General features: G+C 35.8%; 1 protein-coding gene across 3 annotated transcripts in view; it reads left to right on the top strand.

Annotated features, from left to right (window-relative positions):
• Nucleotides 1-16,852, top strand: part of LOC150096721 (uncharacterized protein KIAA2013 homolog) — a 401,644-nt gene that overhangs the window by 330,393 nt on the left and 54,399 nt on the right. For all 3 annotated transcript variants that reach the window (XM_090407839.1, XM_090407838.1, XM_090407840.1), the window contains exon 13: nt 11,083-11,195. In XM_090407839.1, the coding sequence (XP_090263965.1) occupies nt 11,083-11,195 (113 nt within the window). The remainder of the gene's footprint in view (nt 1-11,082; nt 11,196-16,852) is intronic.

The raw sequence follows: 16,852 nt of genomic DNA, 5'->3' as shown, positions 1-16,852 counted from the left end.
AAAGTTGTTTGAAGTGTATATATATTGTTTTTGTTTTATTAAATATGTTTATTTTGTATTTTGGTCTTGAGTCAGTGATTATTTGGATTCTGAAAGATAGAGTTAAGATCATTGCACCAATTGGAGTGAACCCTTGTGCATATAATAACATATAGGTACACTCGGAATAAAAAAAAAAAATAATTGTTAGAAACAGAGATCATCTCTGTGGTAGGATTAAAAATATTAAGATATAATATCTATGAATAATCTCCTCAATATAAAAATCCACAAATTATTAACAAATATATATGTTGTTCCCACCCATGAAGGGTTAGTTGTAAACCAGTAGTGCATTTTGTACCGTGGCTGGGCTAGGGATATTTTATATATATATATATATATTAGAGGTTGATGCTAGGCATTGCATTAAAAGATAAGAAGTGAAACACCTGGATAAGAAGCCAGACTCACATCACTGAACATCATTCTTCACCACAAGCGACTAAAATAGAAATGGGCTGGACATCTATCCAGAAGCGAAGATGAGCGATGGACCACCATACTAATGAAGTGGATTCCTAAAGAAGGGAAAGGACGTCCTAAAAGAAGGTGGAGTGATGAATTGTCAAATTTTGTTGGGGAAAATTGGTCAACCATTGCCAAGAACAGAGAAAGGTGGAAATAACTGGAGGAGGACTTCGTCCAGCAGTGAACAAAAAATGGCTGAAAAGAAAAAGAAGAAGAATATATATATATACATATATTTTTAGATAGTCTGTATACCCTGCTCTAGAGACCAACCATTGAATTTATTCAAGCCACTTGGCTTCCAATAAGCAGGATTGATGGTCTCGCACCTGGCAATGACATTCATCTCCCACTTAAAGACAATCACAAACATCCATGACCATGGTGGGATTTGAGCCCGCAATCTGTTTGTTGGAGAGTGGGTATGCTAACCACTTGGCCAACCAGGCCAGCAGTTATTATATGCACCAGTCCTGAAGATATTTTCAGGCGCAAACTTTGTTTGCTCACACTTGGGTAAAGGATTAAACTAAATTTATTATGTTTCCAGAGTCAATTGAAAACATTTTGCCAATTGGAGCAAAGTAACCCCATCTTACGGTACCTATTTTGGAAGAGCTCCTCGTCTATATGGACTCCAGAAAACCCATAAAGAAGGCTATCCAGTACGACCTATTGTGAATTGCATTGATTCTCCTGCCTATCGAATTGCAAAAGTCTTGTCACATTCCTTAAGTGCTCTCACTGGACATTCCAGATCCTACATAAAAAATTCAACAGATTTTCTTGAAAAATCAAGGATATAAAAATCAAAGAGTCTGAGTTGTTAGTCAGTTTTGACATTGTTTCTCTGTTTACCAATATTCTATTAGCCGACACAGTCAAATTATTATATGAAGATTACCATCCAGATATCACAAAGATTTTCAAATTTCTTATCCATTCAGGTTATTTCAGCTGGAAAAACAAGATCTACGAACAAGTTGAAGGTACCACCATGGGTAACCCTCTGTCTCCACCTTTGACAAACTAATTTTTGAAACAATTCGAAGACACTATGTTTTCATCCATTCATCCTCAACCATCTCTTTGGTATCGTTATATCGATGATGTTTTTGCTATTTGGTCACATACTGAAGATGAGCTTTCCACATTTCTACAACAGATAAATAGCATTCACCCACGTATTCAATTCACCATGGGAAAAAAAAATTCAGGTACGTTACCATTCTTGGACATCCTCCTTACTCGAACTTCTTCTGGTACCTTATCTACAAGCATCTTTCGAAAGCCCAGATTTAGTGGCAGATACATTCATAAAAAGTCTGCTCACCACACATCTCAAAAATTTGGCATTCTTAAATCTCTAATTAATAGAGCACATAAAGTTTGCTCTTCTCCAGAAATCTTACAACAAGAACTTTCAATCATTAAAAAGTTAATGGAATTGAATAATTACCACCCTAATCAAATCCAACAGATAATTGAATCTTATGTTCCAATACCTAAGGTTTCTTCAACAGTCTGCAGAGTTCCAATCTCCTACATTCCAGGAATCTCAGAACCTATAGGTAGAATATTAAAAAAGTACCAATCGATTCCCACGTATATTCCTATCAACAAAATTTCTTCCTTATTTCCTTCTACAAAAGATAAATTGTCATCTCTATCTTTGACTGGTGTTTACCAAATACCATGTGAATGCGATTTTTCTTATTTTGGACAAACTGGCCATTCTGTGGAAAAAAGCATTAAGGATCATCAATATTATATTGAATACAACAAACCTCAGAAGTCTGGTCTAGCACAACACAGTATTAACACTACCCATAACATCCAGTGGGATAAAGCCATTCTCCTCCATAAATGCAGGTTCAAATATGAACGCCTTTTTAAAGAAAGTTGTGAAGCTATTTTACACTGACCGAATTTAAATTGAAATGATTGTCTCTCTCTCTCAAAGATCTGGGAGACTTTTATTTTATGTAATCAATAAAAAACCAATTATCTTAAAGATTAATTTACTTGTATTTCATTCCTATAACTGTTTGTGTGACACTGAAGATTTATGATATATCTGTACCTTTATTAATTAAAAGTTATTACTGTGGTCCTACGTGTTCTTTTAATAATTATACTATGCCACAGGTACCTCTAAAAATTAAAAATTATTCTTTCTTATAGATAGTCTTCTTTCAGTAACAATGATGTCGCATTTTTAACATTACAATTGTTATTTTAGGTTTAGGATTCTGGATTATCTACAGTCCTGTTTATAGTTAACTCTTAGAGAGAAAGGTTCCATGGGTAGAATATGTGCCTTCCATATGCTTGGGATTTTTAGATCATCATTATTGTTCAAATTGGGGTGGTTGATAAGAATCTCACAGGGTTCCTTAAATTTGTGTTCATACCACATTTTGGGTTGATGTAAACAGCTGGTGCTTTTCCAGTTCAAAAAGAAAGGAATGGTGAGTAAAAGGTATGAAGTAAATTTTTTGCATGGAGAGTAGGAGGAGCATCGAATTCGTTGCCTGAGAGTGTTACTTCGTGCGTTCCTCTACTTTCTTATTTTTTATTTTACTTTCTCTATGAATTTACCTTTATTATCTTTTCTTGTTTGTAACCTAACTAGATTCTACCTAGGGATATTTCCTTTTCAGATACTGGCAAATTTGTATTTTATACTGCACCAGCCAGTATCCTATAACAGGAATTTATTCAAGTTCAGGGAAATATTCCTAGATTCATTGGCCTTCACTCTAACACACACTTAACTAGATATCGGTACTATTGCAGTCGTGACCAATGATTTATTACTTAAACATATATATCTAAAATTTCTCCCGCTATGGTTCTAATTTTATAAGTGATAATTTGATATCTCGAATTCAGGCATGACTCAGGCATATGCAATAAAACATGTTTATTGGAACTAAATGACAATTACAACTAAATTGAATCAAATTACTAAAACTTCTAAATCTCTTGCTAAGTTAAATCTCATGCTGAGATAATTAAACAATTCTAAAATAATGAAGTTCACCTAGACAGATCAAATTGTTAATCACACAGAACGATAGAAAGCAATGACAATATTACGCTAAATTAAGATTCTCTCATGCATGCTATTCATAGAGTACATACTATACAACTTGTTGCTTTCTCAGTTAAGGTTATCTACTAAACAAAATACACTTATTTCTTCAGTCACATACAATTAGATTCGTTCCTGACAATTCCTTGTCCAACAGAATTTGCTGTCTCAAATACGAAATCTTATCAAAGTTCTCTAAAGGATTGTCCACATTACTTAATCGAACATAAATTTCAATCTTCTATCACTTCCGTAACATATAACAAAGATCTCTACATTACCCAGTTCTTTCTGAAGGTCTATTAACTACCACGTGTTGTTCCGGTCATCCTTCGATCGGCTATCTCAGCGTCTGGCTTTTGGTTACGTTGTCCTTTGTACTGCTTCCGGACTCAAACTAGTTTCTGCCGCGACTGAGGGCTATCTCCGCTCCTTTCCGATGGGACATCCAGCAAGTTGCACGATTTTTCATAGGCTGATGATTTGCGTACTACTCCGCGTGGAATTTTGTTCAGCATAATCAGGAAAACGGCCTGCTGTCCGACATCGTAGATCCCTGGCTCTTCCTTTCTCCGACCACCGGTCAGGAATCCTTGAGATGAAATCCGGAACAAAAAGTCTTGCAATATGGCACGCATTGCCTTATATTCTCTGTTCTAGGGCCCTCTTTTTGCTATATCCTTTTTTTTTCCCGCACGATCCTTAGTTTTAATGCCCTTAAGATGATCCTTAATCTTCCTATTGTTGTTAGGTGCTGTCTTCGAGGAAAGTGCGCTTACGTTATTTTCCGCGTACGCTGTAGTCTCTGTCATTGCAACCGATATGTGTGTTTCAGACGCGACCCTTGCACTGTGACTGATTACTGTCTGGCGATTTACGTTATTTTAGATAGCTTAATAGGACACAAATCATCATCATCATCATCATCAAATTCCTGCCATGTACCCTCAAGGGGTGTATAGGATATGATAGTACTACATGAAAAAAATTACATCATTATTAATTTCCTATCTACAATTTTCCTCCAAATCAGTCTGTTACTTGTCAACACTCCAATATTATTGGCTCTTATATTTCTATCATCTAAAGCACTTTGTACCGTATCAATCCACCTATATCTTGGTCTTCCTCTCGGTCGTTTTGCTGCCAACCTGGCAGAGAACACTTGTTTTGCTAATCTTTCCTCGCCCATTCTGTTTAAGTGACCATACCACCTGAGATTAGCTCTGCTAACGCATTCCTGGATGCTGACAATGTCAAGTTCTTTCCTAATATCCTCGTTTTTAATATGATACTGCCATTGATGCCATCTGTTCACGCCTATAATCTTTCTCAGGACTCTCATATCTGAAGTCTCTTTGGTCAAGTGTTTTACTTCTGACCCAGCTCTCAGATCCATAAGTTAAAACTGGTTTGAACACTGTCTTGTATACAGCTAATTTAGTGTTGCGACTAATTTCTCTCTTATTCCATATGAATTTATTCAGTTGACTTCCCACCATACCAGCTTTGCTGATTCTGTTGTCTATTTCTATATTTAATTTACCACAAATTTAAGCTAATATTTCTTTTACACAGAATCATTAATCTGACATAATTATCTAGTTTAGTTTTTTTGGACTACAAATATTTCTAATACAATTCACATATTAATATACATTCTCTTATACAACAAACCAGGTCTTTCTGCTGGTGTGCAGGTATTATCTTAAATTAGTTAGAAGTTTCATCTTAGATTCTGAACGAACAACTTCTTAGATAATCCTCCATTCAGGATCTAACAAAGGTCCCAGTTTAAGGAAAAAAAGTTTTTTATTTCATCAGAGAAACTTCTTTTTTATACTTCCTTCAGTTCTCTGGGGTTGACTTACACTCTGCCAGATAACAGCATAGTTAATCACCAGTATATTCTCACTTGTTTCATGCACATCCCTGTCTGCAAAACCTTCATCTGATTGTCTCCTTCCTTCTGCATGGTCTAATATATCAGGGTTCTTTAAGACCAATGTTGAGAAGGCATCACTCTGTTCTGAATTTGTGAACTCTCTTTGCACACCGTCTCCCTCATTTGGCCTGGGCCTTCTCTCTCTCTGGTGTTTTCCATGCATATAAGTGCCCCCCCCCCATTTTCTTTGCTTGTGATCCCCTTTCAAGCTCTATAATTTTTTCTTCCTCCTTTTGAAGCAAACTTCCCTACTAGCATAATTACAGGAGAAACTGAACTTATATAGGAAATCATTTCCCAGGATTAATCCTAAATGAGGGGAAGAGTATTTTGGCAAAATTAAAAAACTGTGCCAAATGCGGGCAGGTTGATCTTCAGTCTTACAGACCTCGTTGCTTGGGTAGTTGAGGAGGATATTCCCAAAAGTTTAATGGGCTCTCTTAGAAACTTTATCCTCCCTTTTACATAGGGCTCTAATTCCCTGAAACAGTATTCTGATATGATCGAAGCCTGTGAACCAGTGTCAATTAACGCTCTCAGTTTTCTTCCGCATACCCTTCCTTCAACCGTGATCTCAAGGTTGTCTCTGATCCTCCCCCCTTTTCTCTCCTCGTCTTGCTTACTGTAAACATGAGACTTAGCCTCTGAGAAATCTCTGTTTGTTTTGCCTTGTCTGATGAAACAGTTTCTGGCTATATGTCCCAGCTTGTTGCAGCTGTAATACCTTGGGGCTTCTCGATGGTATCCACTTGCATTCTCTCCGTCCGAGGACAAAGGAGGATTGCTTTTGCACTGTGCAGATAGTTCCATCAGTCTATTCATTATAGAGTTCATTTTGCTAAGTAGTGGTTCTTGCATCCTTTCAACTTCCCTACAAATTAAGATAGTAGTTCTTTCTTCTTGGGAGTGAGAATTCTCTGTATTTTCTGTAGAGCCTGACTGTAGTTGGTTAAGCACCACATCGAGACGTTCCATTACTGGCTGTTGCAATCTCTCAACCTCCTGCTTAATTATGGAATGGATTTCGTCTTGATTGGGAATGCCTGTTGTGATTTGACAAACTGACAGCTCTACTCTCCTCACTCCGTTTTTGTGCTGTCTGTTGCTCACCCTTTTCCTTATCTCCCTTTGTAGTGATTATGTCTCTACCATTATCTTTTTCTTCCTTAATTACCCTGACATGCACAGAAGCAGTTGCAAGACTAATGTCTCCTAGCAATTGTTGTCATTCTGTTACAGCCTTGTAGCATTCAGCTAAATTGGATATGCTTTTTCCAAAGGCTGTCTCTCTCAACTCCTGTCTCAGGCCTATTCGGAAATTTTGGAAGACTGCCCAGTCTAGGTGACGCTTGTCTTCAATGGGGTCAAAGGTATTTCAGAGAGTGAGTTGTCTATTGTAAAAATCAGATGCCTTCTCCCTATCCCCTTGTATCATCTTTTGCAGCTTCCAAAGGTTTGGCCCTACATTTTTCACTCTAGAAAATTGTGAGATTAAGATCTCTCTCTAAATTTTTCTTAATCACGAGTTTCTTTCAGGATTGGTGATGATTGAAAGTAAGTTTTGGCCTTCTCTACCAACTTGCTGCGTAACAGCACAAGAAGTTGGAAATCAGACCATCTGCCAATCCTTCTTAGTTCTTCTACAAAATCGAAAAAACGTGACCACATCATCAATCTCTTCCCCAGAGAACTGTGGAATTACTTGCTGGGATTTATTATTCGGAAAAATTCCGAATCGTCCAATTCAGAACTGGTCGGATGAGACATACCTGCTATCAGCTTACAATTTACTAAATTTCACCTTTTCTCAAATTTTACAATTCCAATAACTGCCTGATGCGAGTTCAAGACAAACTTATAGTGCTTTAGGATCTATTCAATTAAATTTCCTGCCAACTGCTGTGCCATTGTTACATCGTGCGTTCCTCTCCTTTCTTATTTTTTATTTTACTTTCTTTATGAATTTATCTCTATTATCTTTTCTTGTGTGTAGCCTAACTAGATTCTACCTAGGGATATTTCCTTTTCAGATACTGGCAAATTTGTATTTTATACTGCACCAGCCAGTATCCTATAACAGGAATTTATTCAAGTTCAGGGAAATATTCCTAGATTCATTGGCCTTCACTCTAACACACACTTAACTAGATATCGGTACTATTGCAGTCGTGACCAATGATTTATTACTTAAACATATATATCTAAAATTTCTCCCGCTATGGTTCTAATTTTATAAGTGATAATTTGATATCTCGAATTCAGGCATGACTCAGGCATATGCAATAAAACATGTTTATTGGAACTAAATGACAATTACAACTAAATTGAATCAAATTACTAAAACTTCTAAATCTCTTGCTAAGTTAAATCTCATGCTGAAAGATAATTAAACAATTCTAAAATAATGAAGTTCACCTAGACAGATCAAATTGTTAATCACACAGAACGATAGAAAGCAATGACAATATTACGCTAAATTAAGATTCTCTCATGCATGCTATTCATAGAGTACATACTATACAACTTGTTGCTTTCTCAGTTAAGGTTATCTACTAAACAAAATACACTTATTTCTTCAGTCACATACAATTAGATTCGTTCCTGACAATTCCTTGTCCAACAGAATTTGCTGTCTCAAATACGAAATCTTATCAAAGTTCTCTAAAGGATTGTCCACATTACTTAATCGAACATAAATTTCAATCTTCTATCACTTCCGTAACATATAACAAAGATCTCTACATTACCCAGTTCTTTCTGAAGGTCTATTAACTACCACGTGTTGTTCCGGTCATCCTTCGATCGGCTATCTCAGCGTCTGGCTTTTGGTTACGTCGTCCTTTCTACTGCTGTCAGACTCGAACTAGTTTCTGCCGCGACTGAGGGCTATCTGCGCTCCTTTCTGATGGGACATTCAACAAGTGGCGCGATTTTTCATAGGCTAATGATTCGCGTACGGCTCCATTGTGGAATCTTGTTCAGCGTAATCAGGAAAACGGCCCGCTGTCTGACATCATAGATCCCTGGCTCTTCCTTTCTCCAACCAACGGTCAAGAATCCTCGAGATGAAATCCAGAACAAAAAGCCTTGCAATATGGCGCACTATTCTCTGTTCTAGGGCCCTCTTTTTGCTGTATCCTTTTTTTTTTTTTGCACGATCCTTAGTTTTAATGCCCTTAAGATGATCCTTAATCTCCCTGTTGCTGTTAGGTGCTGTCTTCGAGGAAAGCACGCTTACGTTATTTTCCGCGTACGCTGAAGTCTCCGGTGTTATGACCGATACGTGTGTTTCAGACGCGACCCTTGCACTGTGACTCATTACTGTCTGGCGATTTACATTATTTTAGATAGCTTAATAGGACACAAATTTAAGCTAATATTTCTTTTACATAGAATCATTAATCTGACATAATTCTCTAGTTTAGTTTTTTTGGACTACAAATATTTCTAATACAATTCACATATTAATACACATTCTCTTATGCAACAAACCAGGTCTTTCTGCTGGTGTGCAGGTATTATCTTAAATTAGTTAGAATTTTCATGTTAGATTCTGAACGAACAACTTCTTAGAAAATCCTCCATTCAGGATCTAACAAGAGGATGGTGAAGACAGTGGTTGAGGTTAAGGAGTGGTGTGATAAACTTTGTGCTGACATTCCACAATGAGTCTTATGACTCCATGGAGGTCAGAAAATTAGTAATAATAATAATAATTTGATACATTTTATTATTTACTTCGGTGTTGTTCACTTTAGGTCAGTAGTTCTGAATACTTATACTAGATTTATTTAGAAATATAACATCATCTGCATACAGCAAACATGCACAGTTGAATATTTCCAATTAGGATATTATGGAGATAATGGGAGTCTTCCAGATTTTGGAGTCGTATTTGGGAGTCTTTCAGATTGCAGTTAAATTAATGTTACTGAGGTTTGCTGTGTGCTTCATTGCTGATACTGCACTTTGCAATACACACAGACAATCTGTATATCACAAAAAATACTTGACTTCAAAACACAGATAAACTCTCCACAATCATGACTAACTTAGGCTTTATTTACTCTACATTTACAATAAATCTTAATTATAATATCAAAATGTATCAAATTATAATATCAATTTTTTTTTTATTTCACCTCACTACTGACAATCATGTTGGCTTTCTATAAATAGAAGATAATAATGAACCATTTAAAAGATGGGTGGCTAACATGTTTTGGAACAGCCTTTTAGGTTTTTTTTATATATATATATTGAAATTTCTTTCTTAAATGCTGACCGTTTAAATTCTTTAACACGTTCACTGCCACGCTACTTTGGCATAGTCTGTTCCTGTACGCCAAAGCAATTTCACTTCTTCAAGGTCAGTACGGTAATCTCATTGCCGGCGGTAAGCGTCATATCAGTATACTCGTAGTTGGCTTGTGCAGAGCATATACTATCTATGAGAATACACAGTTTTGATGCTAGCTCCACAAGCCAAGCATTTTCACTTCTTCAAGGTCAGTACAGTAATCTCGTTGCCAGCGGTAAGCATCATACGAGTATACATCGTAGCTGGCTTGTGTAGCTGGTTTACCAAAATGGCAAACGAACGTGTTAACAATGAATTTTATGTCTAGGAACATATTGGCAAATAGTAAATATAAACACACCATAAATACCTTTTAAAAGGTAACACAGATAATATCCAACCACTAAGCCTTGATATGTAACTTTCATTTGAAGAGAATGCTTTTAAAATCTTGAAACTCTGGGACATTTTGAACAATTTTTCTGATGTATTCACTCAGAATGAGAGCTATTCTTTTGTACCATAATTGTGGGTCCATTTAAAGAAGAGTATGACTGTACACATTTTTCATTTTCCTAAAAAAAAAATAATTAAATGAAATTGGGAATAACATACTTTTTGGAGCATTGTATAAATTAAAAATTACTTTGGAAGATTTTTTTCATTAAATTCAAATAAAGTATTAAATCTAGAGAAAATATTAGAACACTGAAAATAAGAAATAAACATGGTTAAGTACTAAATTTGGGTGCATGAGACTGTCCCAAATTTGGGAAGCCTGCATCGTGAGAACTTCAGCCAACAGCCAAGACAACCCAATATAGCCTGCTAGGGAACACCTTTAGGACTCTAGGAATAACATTAGTTTTCTCTCTTCTGCCTCATTTGCCTTTTGTAGTGCCTGCATGCACTTGTCATAGTTATGTTCCCATGAAGATGACAGTGTGACATTGCTGAAATATAGGAAGTATTCATTAAAGTTTCTTTTAATAATATTTTAGATTTTAGTATACGTTGTAAATTCCTTAAATAATTTACTAGCTACTAAATTGATAGTTTTTATCTAAAAAAAAAAAAGAATAACAACAAAAAAGTATAATTTAATAGGAATAGTGTTATTGCAGTGTTCTCTGCAGGAATAGCATTCTATGTACATTGTTGCTTACTATATTAAAACAATAAACTTAGAATTTTATTTTGTATTCTTAACTATGTTTGTTTTTATGTTAGACAAGCCTCCAAGTTGTGGTCTGATCTGAATACAGTGGAGACAGTAAATCAAGTGGTACAGCTGTGGCTACTTACTTTAGATAAACAAGGCTGTCATAATCTGTTAAGAGCAGGTATGAAGCAACAGTTTTCTTATCAAATTGTTTATAGGACACATTTTTTGGCAATTTTAATAATCATAATTTCCTGCTCTGTACTCCCAATGGTCATGTGGAATACTATTACACTCGAACCCAATAAGATGTTATTATTACTATATTTCTGTCATGGGTTTCTTCTAAATTAATCTGTGATTTGCTAGGTCTCCTATAGTTTCAGTTCCTGCTCATCATTGATCCTTTATTTATATAATGTTTTTCCACTTTCACAAGTACCTTAACCATCTGCTTAGCTCACTTTTCTTCCTCGATTCTGTTTTGTGACCATACCACATACTCATATCTTCATTTTTAATATTACCATTGATGCAATCTGTTTATCCTGTAATCTTTTTCATAATTCTCCTGTGTGTGTGGTCTCCAGTCTTTGGTCAGGTGTTTTATTTCTGGTTCATTTGGCAAAATTTAACTGTGAAAAATTAAAAGATGAGATACACAAAAATGAGTATGTGACCTTACTTGAAAAATCGTTGTCTGAAACTACAGATGTAGTTTTTTTGAGAGAATTTTGGTCTGCACTGAAAACAAATATACTTAAAATAGCAAGTTCTGTCTTGGGTAAATTTAAAAAACCCAGAATAAAGATTGGTTTAATGAAGAATGTGCCATGGAAACAAATAAAAAGAATGAAGCTTATAAAAAGATGCTTCAAAGAAACACCAGAATTGCATCTGATGAATATCGTACCACTAGAAAAGAAAAAAAAGAAGCTTCACCAGCTAAAAAAAACAGTGAGCAGAGATTTTTTAAAGATATTGAACATCTTAGAGGGGTTAATGAATGCAGAATATTCTGTCAAAAAATCATTTCCACTCGAAGAGACTTTAAACCTAAATTAACTCTTTGTAGAGATAAAAGTGGTGAAATTATTAGTGATAAACAACCTATACTTAGTAGATAGGCAGAACATTTTAATGACCTATTGAATGAAGAAGCACAAGAGTTAGATTTTATTATACTTAACATGGATAAAGAATCTAATGAACAGGCACCATCTAAAGGTAGCCAATCAGAAAAACTCAAAAATAACAAAGCACCTGGACTTGATGGTATAACATCAGAATTGCTAAAAAAAACTATGAGCCTGAACTACTTAAAAAGATACGTGAATTGATAGTTAACATTTTTGGATATGGAAAAATATCCATTAGAACGGAACACAAGCATTATCTGTCTAATACTAAACAAAGGAGATCCCATGATTTGTTCTAACTACAAGGTATTAGCCTCCTCTGCACATCATATAATTTTTTTTTTTTAGAATATACTTTTTAAAAGGCTATTGCCACATGTTGATCAACAAATTGGGGATTACCAATTAGCTTTCATAAGGAAAAATCTACAGTTGATCAGATATTTAGTTTAAGACAGATACTTGAAAAGACTATTGAATATGGTATTGATACTCATCATTTATTTTTTAGACTTCAGATCCATCTTTGACAGCATTAATAGGAATAAGCTACTTGAAGCAGTGCCGGAATTTTGTATTCCTCCAAACTCATTAGGTTAGTTAAGGCTACAATAGAGAAAACAGTATCCAAAATTCAAATACAAGGCAATCTTTCAAATGTATTTTGCATAGTTTGTCAAGGAGACCCCTTATCATGTTTAATATCTCTCTAGAAAAAGTCATAAGAGACTCAGGAATTAATACTGAAGGAAACATCTTCTATAAATCTGCACAAATCTTTGCCTAAGCAGACGATATTGATTTAGTTGCAAGGACAATCAGTGCTCTTAAGGAAGTCTTTCTTGCCCTTGAGGCCACTGCAAAAAATATGCATTGCACCAAAAACGAATACTCAAACAATCTGCTCTTTAGGATCATGTACATTTGAAAGTGTCCATAGCTTTATGTACCTGGGATCTGAATTGAACTACCAAAATAAAATTTCACCAGAAGTACAGAAAATAATTATTGTTGCTAATAAAAGTTTCTATGGTCTTAAGAAAATAATGAAATCACAGTTTATATCCAGAAATAATAAATTCCTGTTCTATAAAACTTTGATTCACTCTGTGTTCACATGTGGTTCAGAAACCTGGACATTGACAAAGAAGAACAAGGAAAAGCAAATTGCTGTTTTTGAAAGAAAAATACTCAGGAGCATCCTTGGTGGTATTAAGGAAAATGATCAGTGGAGAAGATGTTTCAACTTTGAACTCTATTGATATTTTAAAGAACCAGACATTATCAAATTTCTTAAAATTAATCATTTTGACTGGTCTGCACGTCTCATAAGAATGAATGATAACAATCCTGTAAAAAAATGATTTCTTGTAAAACCATAAGTAAGGCAAAAACAAGGAAGACTAAGATTATGATGAGAAGAGAAGATGTCATTGCAAAAAGATTTTCAAGCCATAAATGAGAAAAACTGGCGTGCCAAAGTTTGATGACTGACATCATATCTGATGACTGACAGTTATCAGATATGGAGGTAGCAAGTATAAGAGAAGGCGGATGATTCTTGTTAAACTTGTATATTAATAATATTAGGAATGGTTAAAGAGTAATAGTGAGTAGTTGGCTGTTAATGCATAGTTGGGAAGGATGATTGGAGATAATAACTGATGTAATCAGTCTGAATTTGCTACATGTGGTCAGTGAAGCCACCATCATCTCCCAGAAACCTGGAAATGATGGTGGAAAGTGCATACTGCTGAAGTTTGAGTACTATTACTAATGTAGTTGTCATTACATTGGATAACTGCAAGACCTTATCACAGTCCTGTAAAGTTTAAAAATCTGGACTATTGTTCTTAGATATAGTTACCTAGATTTCATTTAGATGGAGAGACATTTGAAAAGATCCTTACAAAGGGTAACAAAGATATACTCACTGATCTGTAGAATTGCATACGTGAGGACAGACAGATGAAATGCAGTCTTCAGAGTTTGAGAAATAGACGAATGAGAGGCAAACACCAAGTTGGTGAAAGGGTCTTATAGTATAGCTACAAGTGAGATTTTGCAGCTCTGTGTGTGTTATGTAATGTTGAGTCCACATTTTTTTTTATAGAAAATGTTTCCATTATGACATGATGGAGTCCACATAACATAACTGGATAAGGGTAATGGGTTTACAGTGATTCTGCTGGACCTTGCTAAGGCCTTTGATAGGATACCACATGGAATTCTAATCAGTAAATTGCAGCATATGGGAATGGACATAGGGTTGGTGAGATGGATAAGAGGGTGGTTGACGGAGAGATATCAGAGAGTGGTTTACTCAGGAGTAGAGTCCACAAGACGGCCTGTGACTAGTGGTGTACCACAAGGATCTGTTCTTGGACCACTGCTGTTTAATTTGTTCATAAATGATATAGGAAAGGATCTGAGAGGAACAGTTCATTTGTTTGCGGATTATGCGAAGTTGGGGAGGGCAATAGTGAATGCAGATGACGTCAAAATTTTGCAGGATGATTTGGATAGATTGGAGGTCTGGGCTAGGGAGAATGGATGTCAATTTAATGTGGCAAAATGTAAGGTTATGCATTTTGGGGCGAAAAGATTGGAGGCAGTTTACTGCATTGGTGGAACCGTGCTCCAGGAAATTGATGAGGCACGAGATTTAGGAGTGTTGGTGGATAAGGAATTGAAATTTAGGGGACACATTGCAAAAGTGGCCAAATCAGCTCATCAAATCACTTGGTTGCTGAAGAATACGTTGACAAGCAGAGACAAGCAGGTTATTGTTCCTCTGTATCGAGCCTTGATAAGACCTCATCTCGACTACTGTGCTCAGATTTGGTCACCTAGGTTTCTTCTTGATGGGGAGGAGGTGGAGAGGATCCAGAGGCGAGTGACCAAGATGATAGCAGGTCTGTGGAATGAACCGTATGAGAACAGGTTGAAGATTTGTGGGTTGCAAAAATTGGTTGATAGGCGGAGGAGGGGAGATATGATTGAGACATTCAAATTACTGAAGGGTTTCTATAAAATTAATTCAGAAGATATTTTTGAGAACAGGGCTGGTTGTGGGAGGACTAGGGGACATCCATGGAAACTGGGCAAAAGTGTGGTTAGTAAAGGTGTTAGAGCTGGGTTCTTTACTTTTAGAGTAGTGAATGAGTGGAATGCGCTCCCTGAGTCTGTGGTGGATGCTGTGACAGTGAATGAGTTTAAGGCGAGGTATGATAGATACTGTATGAATGTCGAATAGTTGTGATGAAAATGATTTGGGGCCTCCCTCGATGAGTCTAATGACTCCCTGGAGTTGCCCGTAATAATAATAATAATAATAATAATAATAATAATACAAATGGAAAATTCCAAGTATCTTGCCTCAAAGCAGAAGTGCAGAAAATGGGAACTACTGAGTGACAGAGCTGTATACAGATCCAACAAAAGAGCCAAAATAAGAGAGAGAAAGGGAGAGAGAGGGGGGGGGGATATAATAAAGGATATCTATAAATGATAATGGGTTTTTCAGTAAGATAAAATTGGTAATTAAAGTAGAAGAGTAAGACATCCTGCAAGTTGGGAAGATCTTGTCTCAGTTGAGTTATTGTTTGTAAAATCTAAATGATCAGGCATGAAATAGCACTCTGAACTGTAAACTGCTAAAAAGAATACCATTGCCTTAGATTGCAAGGCTTGTTGGCATAGCAAACACTAATTTCTCACATAAGGATATTCAAAGTTATACTGGAGAGGAATCTTGTGTTGTGAAAAATCTGTTATTAATCTTTAAAGGTACCTGTGACATAATGATCATATAAGAAAAATAAGATGATAACCACAGTAATAAACTTTAAAGCACAGATATTTCTTACTAAAACCAATGGTACATCATCAGTGTGTGGGAAAACAAACAATTCAAAGAACAAAAATATAAGGTAAATACAGCAATCAGTTTACCAATTAAAAACAGTTGCCACGTACTAGAGAAATAATATTAAAAGTATTTTTGGCATGAGATGAAAATCTACCAAATTTTGGGGCAAGAGAGAGAGACAATCGTTCCAATTCAGGTTAGGCTTGGTGTAAAAGGACTTCACAACTTTCTTTGAAAAGGCATTCATATTTACTGCTACCATGGAGATGATGAGCTTCATCCCACAGGATACCATCAGCCCCCCAACGAAAAAGAAGCGGGGTGGGGTGGGGGGGGATCAGATTTCCGAGCCAAATGATTTTTAAGGGCTTGGGTGTACATTTTTTTCTTTGTAAATGAAAAGAACAATAAATTCCAAAATTTTGCTTTTTTTTTTTTTTTTTTCATTTTAGAGGGCTGTATAGCTAATACTAAGCCTAGAGTTCTTTTCCCCAGGCTTAATGTTAGCTGTCAATGCTGCTAGATATTGTGTTTAGTGTCAATACAGTGCTATGCCAGACCAGACTTTTGAGGTTTCAAGTATTTTGTGTAGTATTGATGGTTGTTAATTCTATTTTCCACAGAACAGCCTATCTGCTTAGAGTATTTCAAATTATATTCACAAGGGTTCTGGTAAACACCGCTGAAGATAGAGGTGACAGTTTGTCCTTTGTACATGGTAACAGATGAGAAATTTTGTTGATAGGAAAATATGTGGGATTAAGGTGAAACTTCTTCAGAATTCTACCAATAGTTCCAGAGATGATAGAAATATAGGGTATTGGAATC

Source organism: Typopeltis vanoorti, chromosome 18, assembly GCF_054136105.1.
Source record: "Typopeltis vanoorti isolate ZY-2024b chromosome 18, IOZ_Tvanoo_1.0, whole genome shotgun sequence".
In the NCBI taxonomy this organism is placed as follows: Eukaryota; Metazoa; Arthropoda; class Arachnida; order Uropygi; family Thelyphonidae; genus Typopeltis; species Typopeltis vanoorti.
The sequence above is the reverse complement of the archived record's forward strand: the minus strand, read 5'-3'. Positions and strand labels throughout refer to the sequence as shown.